At 63.8% G+C, this 8,009-nt stretch overlaps 2 protein-coding genes across 2 annotated transcripts in view; one reads left to right on the top strand and one right to left on the bottom strand.

Annotated features, from left to right (window-relative positions):
- Positions 1-1,698, top strand: part of SYNGR3 (synaptogyrin 3) — a 6,512-nt gene extending 4,814 nt beyond the window's left edge. Inside the window, exons 4-5 of the mRNA XM_077762783.1 lie at positions 23-165; positions 245-1,698. Coding sequence (XP_077618909.1) covers positions 23-165; positions 245-454 — 353 coding nt within the window. The 3' untranslated portion in view covers positions 455-1,698. The remainder of the gene's footprint in view (positions 1-22; positions 166-244) is intronic.
- Positions 1,699-3,645: 1,947 nt separating this feature from the next.
- The window catches only part of ZNF598 (zinc finger protein 598, E3 ubiquitin ligase), an 8,999-nt gene continuing 4,635 nt past the window's right edge, over positions 3,646-8,009 (bottom strand). Inside the window, 8 exon segments of the mRNA XM_077762782.1 lie at positions 3,646-4,595; positions 4,687-4,837; positions 4,951-5,101; positions 5,471-6,255; positions 6,374-6,458; positions 6,625-6,833; positions 7,361-7,478; positions 7,814-8,009. The exon segment at positions 7,814-8,009 is cut by the window's right edge and continues 336 nt beyond it. Coding sequence (XP_077618908.1) covers positions 4,245-4,595; positions 4,687-4,837; positions 4,951-5,101; positions 5,471-6,255; positions 6,374-6,458; positions 6,625-6,833; positions 7,361-7,478; positions 7,814-8,009 — 2,046 coding nt within the window. The 3' untranslated portion in view covers positions 3,646-4,244.

The raw sequence follows: 8,009 nt of genomic DNA, 5'->3' as shown, positions 1-8,009 counted from the left end.
TGACTCTCCCGCCTGCCCGCAGGGCTCTGGTCCTTCCTGTGGTTCGTGGGCTTCTGCTTCCTCACCAACCAGTGGCAGCGCACGGCGCCCGGGCCTGGCACGCTGCAGGCGGGGGACGCGGCGCGGGCCGCCATCGCCTTCAGCTTCTTCTCCATCCTCAGCTGGGTGAGTGCGGCCGGCGGGGGCCGGGCCGGGACCGGGGCGGGGCGGGGTCGGTGCTGGCTGACCCGGGGCTCCCTCTCAGGTGGCGCTCACTGTGAAGGCCCTGCAGCGGTTCCGCCTGGGCACGGACATGTCGCTCTTTGCCACCGAACAGCTGGGCGCCGGGGCGGGTCAGGCCTATCCTGGCTACCCGGTGGGCAGCGGCGTGGAGGGCACCGAGACCTACCAGAGCCCTCCCTTCACCGAGACCCTGGACACCAGCCCCAAAGGGTACCAGGTGCCTGCCTACTAGTGGCCGGCAGGCCCGCACCAGGGCTGGGAGGCAGCCGTCAAGCCGGGCAGGGTCCAGGATTTCCTGGGACCTCCCTCAGGTCCTCCTGGCCCAGCGCCAGGGACAGAGGGGGTGGCCACTGTGGGCCATCCGGGGCCAAGAGAGGGTAGCCCCCAGGGTGCCTGGGCTGCCCCCTGCCCCCAAGTTCCCCCTGTCCCCTTAGGCGCTGGCCCCAGGCCTGAGGTCCTGAGGAGGGGACAGTGCAGTCCTGGACAGGTGTCCTCCAGCCTCTGGTGGATCAGCCTGGGAGGGGGCCGTCCCTGTCGCGAGTCAGCCAGCCCCTGGCTCACCTGTCCACGCTGGGGTCAGGGGTCTAGCTGCCCTCCACAGCTAGGTGCGGGGGCTGCCCCCCAGACAGGGCGCTGTTCGCACCCCATGTCCCCGGGGGTAGTGACGGTCCCTGCCCTTGTGGTGGCTCGCCCTGTGAGGCTGTGCGCACCCTGTCTGGAGCCTCTGTCCACTTGCCCGCACAGGCTCGCTAGAGTAGCCTGGTCCTGTTGATGTTGTGATTGTGGTCAAGTCCTCGGGCTTCACCTTGTAGTTCCCTGCAAGCAGCCTCACTGTCGTGGCCCCCCGCTCCCACTCCAACCTGCCTTGGCCCGGGAGCCTGCCCACATGTGGGCGTTCTGGGTTAGGAAGACACCACACTCTAGGCCTGGCCACCGGGCCTCTCCCACTCCTTCGGTGAGACCTTGCCTAAGGGCGACTAGGGACACCTGGGTGCATGGAGAGAGAGACAAGCCCCTCACAAGGAGGGAGGCCCGGAGGCTCCGCACGCCCACAGTGCCCTGGACACGGCTGATCTGTGCAAACCCCTTTACCTTGGCTTTCTGGACCAGTCCCGCAGCAGCCTGCCCCGCACCCCTGTGGTAAGGCACAGCCCGAGGTTGGGGTCCCTCTGCGTAGCTGACTACTCCTGCTTTGCTCAAAGCCGGCTTTTCACATTTCGTCAATACCAAATGCGGCTGCCACATTTCATTCCCACAGACAGACGCCTCCCTCTGGAGTTGCAGTTGAGTGACAGCCCTGTACGTGGTAGCGTAGGCCAATTATGTGTGGTTATTTAAGTGAACATGTTTACAATTTTTGTATATATGGATCTTTCTCTCCCTCTTCTGAAAGAACCCCGATTGTGTATTTTCAGTGTCCCCATGTTTCAACTGCAACTTCTTTACAATAAAGACTGTAAGTGAGTTTACTCGGCACAGACAGTCTCGGAGTCGTTCCTGCCCTGTGAGTGTCAGAGGCTGGGATCTGCCCCATCAGCGCCCAGAATCCAGAAAGGGGGCGCGGGTGCAGGTCAGGCTGACGCCCACGCTCTGGGGGTCCCTGAGTTCCCCACCACACATTCCCCTGGGTTGCTCAGAGCACGCTCTCTGAAATGCAGAGAGACGCCCATCTCTTTTCTCTCTCTCTCTCTCTCTGCTTTCTATCTAAACTTTTTTTTAATCGTTTATTTATATTTGAGACAGACAAGTATGATTATCCTTTGTGGCTTATCTGTTTTCTTTTTGGTAAAATGTATTATAAGTTGTATCATGTCCAGACGTGGCTTTTTAAAGAATTATTGTTTAGTGTGTGTGTGTGTGTGTGTGTGTGTGTGTGTGTGTGTTTAAACAACCATTTATCAATCTTCACACAACTCCGATGTGGGGTTGGAACTTATGACCCGAGATCAAGTGACGTGCGCTACTGACGGAGCCATTCAGGGGCGCCCTGGTGCTTATTAAGGTTTCTATATTTCTTCAATGCCAGGGAAAGCAGGGATTCTTTTTCTGCCTTCCCCTTCTCTGCACGTCTACCTTCTGTTGGACCCCCAGCAGGTGGTCTGTGCAGCTTCCGCAGCCGCATCCTGTGGCAACTCAGTCTCTGGAGATTTTCCCAGCTTGGTCCATTTGCTTTTTCTTTTTTTTTTAATGTTTTTTATTTATTTCTGAGAGGGAGAGAGAGACAGCGTGAGCAGGGGAGGGTCAGAGACGGAGACACAGACTCTGAAACAGGCTCCAGGCTCTGAGCTAGCAGTCAGCACAGAGCCCAATGCGGGGCTCGAACCCACAAACTGTGAGATCATGACCTGAGCCGAAGTCGGATGCTTAACCGACTGAGCCACCCAGGCGCCCTGACTTCTAATTGTTTAATAACCTGGTTGAGAGAAACGGTGTTGAGAACCGTCCCCGGGGCTGGAATGCTGGCTTTGACACATCTGAGCAAGGCTGTGTCAGGCAAGTCTCTCAACTCATCTGTGCCTCAGCCTCCCCTTCTGTAAGAGGGGGACGAGAGTCTGGGCACGGGGCTGGCTGAGGGTTGTGCTGACGTATATGCAGAGCCCCGAGCAGGGCTTCTGACACAGCAGGCATCAACTAGTGTTGCCTAGTGTTGGTATGGTTCTTGCTTCATTGAGAACAGCTTATTTTCAACACTGTTAATGAGATACCCTATTTTCCAGATTACTCTTCTGTGGGGCTGGTTGTACTCAGACCTGCAAATAGGGCATCAGCAATGAGGGGCTTCTTGTGGGTCCTAGGGAAGGAAAGTGGCCTCTACGTAGCCCAGTGGAGGGTAAAGAGGGTGAAGGCTCTTTGCTGCTGGGCCCTGAGTGGCCATTACCCATGGGCATTGCTCTGGCCGCAGCCACAGGCAGGCAGCGCCACCCAGGCCCCTCATCGTCGTGGGGACCCCCTTCCTTGTTTAGAAAGACATCTGTTTCTTCTAAGGACATTTCCTTTCCTTTATTTGGATGTGGTTGTGTGTTTAGAACTATTTACATGGTTTAGGGCAGAAAGGGGAGATTTCTCTGGTCCCCTTCTGAAATACGAGATGCGAGTAATTCAGCACAAATGATTTTCTTGCAGGATGTCAGATACGGCCCCCCCACTGCCCCTGAAGTGCTTGTTTACCTGGGTAGCTCTTTACCTGCAGGTGCAAACTGCGGCTCCGTAGGACTCCCGTGTTCTGGAAGGATGGTTTGACTGGGTACACAGCTACAGGCCACACATGGCCGGGTATGTTCCTGGGAGGCCGGGGCAGTGCCAGCCACACCTTCAGACAGGGCACTGGCTGGTTGCTGCTTCCTGCGAGCACAGCCGAGCCGCCCAGCCCCCCCAGCTGCGGGGTGGTCTGGGAGGGCAGAGACGCTCATAACACCAGCTATGTGCGTTATTGCAAAATAAATTTATTTGAAGATACACGGTTTTATAAAACGTCAGAGGCAATTTGAGATCCCAGATTCAGCTTGTCTCATAAAAAGATACAACTTCAAGTAGCACAATTTCGTGTCTGCTTTTAATCCTGAACGTTCTTGAATCACGAAACAGCCAACTGTTTACACAACACGCTCAACATCTGACTCCAGCACGGGTGGACCCACATCTGCTGGCTTGGGGACCACGGTGCCGCAGCCCTCCGGCCGGGGTGGGGGTGTGTGGCCTGGACACAGCCAGTGTTGCCACCAGCTCACACAGCACGGACAGGCTCCGGCCTCTCAGCCCTTCCCTCCCCTCGCAACTTTCAAAAGCATGAAAACACAAACCAAGACCGGCCCGCCACTGAGGCCTTCGCCCGGCTCCCAGGAGGCCCCTGGGTGGACTCCCACGCGATGGTGTGCGGACGGGGCAGGGTGGGCCTTCCTGGTGGCCCCTGGCGGGCGGGCCGGCTGAGGGCCCGGAGCAGGCGGCCTCCCGGGGACCCCGGCTGCGTGGCAGCCAGCAGGAAGGAAGGAGGGTGTGGCGGCTCCTGCCCGTGCTGGCGGGGGCTACGTGAGGATCCTGGCGATGGCTTGCAGGGAGGGGAAGTCGCTGTCCTGGGCGGCATGCAGTGCCTGGTGGCTGCTGACGTCCCCGTGCGCGAGCACCTGCTGGCAGGTGGGGCACACGCAGCAGTCCAGGTCTGCCGGCCGGGTGCTGGCCTGCCACGCGTTCTTCTTCTTCTTGGCCTTGGTGCCCGGAGGCCTCTCTCGGCCTTGGAAGTGCGCGTGTGCGGACAGCAGCTCCTGCTGCTTGGCCGTGTCGGGCAGGAGCACCAGCAGCTCGTTGAAGATCTTCTGGAAGTTCTCCCCGAGCAGGTCACGGCAGCTCTTATAATACTGGGCCGCGGAGATCACGCCCTGCCACCCAGAGCCAGACCTGGTCACGTCCAGCGTGGGCCTGAGCCCCAGCAGTGGCTGCACCGGCCCCCGACACCCCTGCCCGCCTCACCTGTCTGAACTCCCCCGAGTGGCTCTTGAACTTGCTGAAGCGGGCCTCGTCGCTCTGCAAGAAGTCCCTGATGGACTGGATGAGCTGCAGGTTCCTCTCCCGGAAGTTCTCGGGCACGAGGTAGGCCTGCGGTGCAGGTGTCAGCCTGGGTCTGGGGGTCGAGAGATGGGGAGGAGGTGGCGGCTTTGGCCTTTGGGGTGGCCCAAGGGAAGGGCACCCGCCGGCCCCCGGGGGCGCAAGGCCGGGTGGCCCACCAATACTTACGCTTTCGTGGTGGTGGCAGTGCTGGGGACACAGGCCGGGTGTGGGCCGGGCAGGAGGCCGGAGAAGCCGGGGGGCGGCTTGCTGACCGGGGGCACCAGGCCGGGTGGGGGTGGGGGTGGAGTGCCCTTCAGGAGCACCACGGCGTTGAAACCTGCAGGGGGTGGTATCGCAAGGCCCAGAACGGGACCCTGGCTGTGTGGCTCCCCCTGCCGGCCGGCCCGCCTGAAAGCCGGCACACCCGCTGAGCTCCCTTGGGCATTGGCGGCCGAGGGCGACTTACTCCCTCCTCTAGCGTACTGGGAGGTGAGGGGCAACGAGGGTAAGCGGACTCCTCGTGGTGGTGCCGCTAAGCTTCCGAGGCGGCTGACCCCCACCTCACAGGCTGCCCTGTCCCTGCAGGCTGGCCAGTGGGTGCCCCGCGGCACAGCCCCCTCTTCCCGGGCCCACGGGCTCCAGTCTGACTCGACCACCCAGCCCCTTCCCAGCTGCCCAGAAGCGGGCCTGAGCCAAACCCACGTACCTGGGGGAGGGGGCATCCTGGGTGGGCAGGGGACTCCCAGTGCTGGGAAGTCTTCTTGGGCTGTGGGGCAGGAGAGGGGCCCCAGGGGCCGCGGGAGCCCAGGGGGCTCCTTGGGCGTGCTCCGAGCCGGGGCCGGCCCCTCTGTGTGTCCGTTGACGATGACAGCGACTGGCCCCTCGGCCCTGCCAGTGGGGGCGCCGGGGGCCTGCTCGGCCCCAGGGGGCCCATCTCTGTCAGCGGGTGGTCGGGGCGGCGACGCAGCACCTGGCTTCTCTGAGCCCACCTTCTTCTTCTTGCCGACCTTGGTGACGGTCTGGGTGGAGGCCAGCGCCAGCAGGGAGGAGACGGCCACCGTGGTGGGCACGCTCCGCAGCTCCTGGGCGGTGAGGCCGGCGCGGCCCTCCTCCTCCTCCTCCTCCAAGGGGGGAGGCCCGCCCTTCCTGCCGCCCTTGCCGCCCTTGCCGGCCTTCCTGGAGGGCTGGCCGCTCCCGCCCGCAGCCTGGGCCCCTGCGGAGGGACGCGCCGCCTTCTTGCTGCCGCTGCTGTTCCACGCAGAGATGAGGCTGGTGGGGGCGGAGCCGGGCTTGGAGGCGGAGGGCACCAGGGCCGGGAAGTCGTCCTCTTGGAAGGTGCCCCTGCCCCTGGCAGAGACGTGGGACGCGAGCGCCGGCCCCGAGGGGCCCAGGGCGGCCCCGGCGGCAGACGAGGAGGAGGGGGAGGCGACAGAGGCGCAGAGGCTGGGGAAGTCTTCCTCCTTGAGCTTCGAAGTCGGGGGGGGGAGGGTGCTGGGCCCGAGGAGGGGAGTGGTGTCAGCGGTCTGCGGGGCCTGCCCTGCCCTGCCCTGCCCTGCCCCCACCTCCCGCAGCAGCCCTCCTCCCTTACCGCCGTTCTGCGTGCGCGTACCTTGGAAGTGCGGCCCCTGCGGCCGGGCTGGCTGCCGGGAGGGCCTCCGGGCTTACAGGACCGTTTGTTGAGGCTTCCTTGGGGCCTATGAGACATGAAGGGACCCTGTGTCAGGGCGGAGCTACGTGCAGGGAGTGGGAACAGACCCGGGGGGAGCTCATGGGTGCCCTGCCAGTCCCTGGCACCATGCCGGCCAGGAGCCTGCCTCTCACCTCCCAGGCGGCTCCCACGCCAGGGCAGGGCCAGCTCACCTGGACCTTCACCCTGAGTCCGGGGCGGGCGCCGGGCACCGCGGAGCTCCTCCAGCCCCCGCACCCCTGCCTCCTCCTTCTTGGGCCTGCTGCCCTCCTCCCGGTCCTCACTCTTGCGTGTCTCCTGCTGCTGCTGCTGCTGCTGCTGCTGCTGCTGCGCGGCCGCCGAGGCCCGGATGGCAGCTGCCACTTCCCGGTCCTCTTCTTCCCTGGGAGGGGGAGGCCTTCAGGCTGGGCAAGGGCCAGGACCAGAATGGTGCGCAGAGCGACATGCCGCGGAGGGGTCCCCCACCCCCGAGGTGTCCCGCCACCGGGCGCAGGCCCACCCTCCCTGGCCAGGAGAGGGCGCTGCGGAGGCAGCAGGAGGCTAGGGCTCCCTGGGCACCCCCGAGGCCAGTGCTCCGCCCCGGCCGGCACTGGGGGCGGCACCCAGTCTGAGTGTCTGTTTGCACCAGCGGCGTTTCAGAGCTCAACCTCACGGAGCCCCCAAGTGACACAGGCCCCTGTCACCCACCCCAACGTGCGTTCCTGGTGTCTCTGGCTGGAACTAGACAAAAGAGCAGGAAACGCCTGCTTGCTCAGGACACTAAGCAGGCCAGTGCCAGGTACACGATGCCAAACACCAGAAGGCCAAAGTCCCCCAACCCCTCTGCCTGGTCCCAGCCTGGCTGTCGGCCGCTGCCACCACCTCAGGGGCGGCGCCAGGAGAGCGTCAGCGGCACGCAAGTCCTCCCACCTCTTGTACCTCCAGCTTCCTCGGCGGCTCTGCTGGGCTCCACGGCCGCCAGCCCGGCCCGCACGGCCCTGGCGGGTGTACCTGTCCACCTCCTCGTAGTCCTCGCCCCCGACGACCCCTGCGGCCAGCACACAGCCTGTCATGGGCCCGGGCCAGACCGAGGCAGGCGCTCCAGGAGCCCCGAGGATGGGAGCAGACACCTCCAGGGTCTGTGTCAGCCCCTGGCGCTCCACAGTCCACCCCCCCATCCCCCCGACCCCAGGAGCCGCTGCTGCAAAGCGCTCCCCGTGGTCACGACGTGCTCAGATGCTCGGGGCTTGCTGAAGGCCGAGGAGACACAGGCTCAACACGCGCGTCCCCTGTCCGCGGACGCCTGAGGGCTCAGGCCTGGACCCGGGTCTGAGCTCTGCAGGCCTCCGGAGCCCCGCTCCGCGGAGAGAAGGCCGTGCTCACCCTCGTTCCGGCGCGAGTGCCGCGGCGCGTAGCTGAACTGCAGGTCGATCTGGCGGTTCTGGCGGGCCTCGGCGCGGCTGCGGCTGTGGCAGGCCGTCCTGTGCGCCTTGAGGTCGATCTCGGTGCGGAAGGCGTGGGTGAACTGCTCGGTGCTGCAGCGACCCTCCTCACAAAGGAAGTGCTTCTCACAGAAGTG

Source organism: Crocuta crocuta, unplaced genomic scaffold, assembly GCF_008692635.1.
Source record: "Crocuta crocuta isolate KB4526 unplaced genomic scaffold, BGI_CrCroc_1.0 scaffold234, whole genome shotgun sequence".
Lineage (NCBI taxonomy): Eukaryota > Metazoa > Chordata > Mammalia > Carnivora > Hyaenidae > Crocuta > Crocuta crocuta.
Note: the sequence above shows the minus strand (reverse complement) of the source record. Positions and strands in the feature narration are given on the sequence as shown.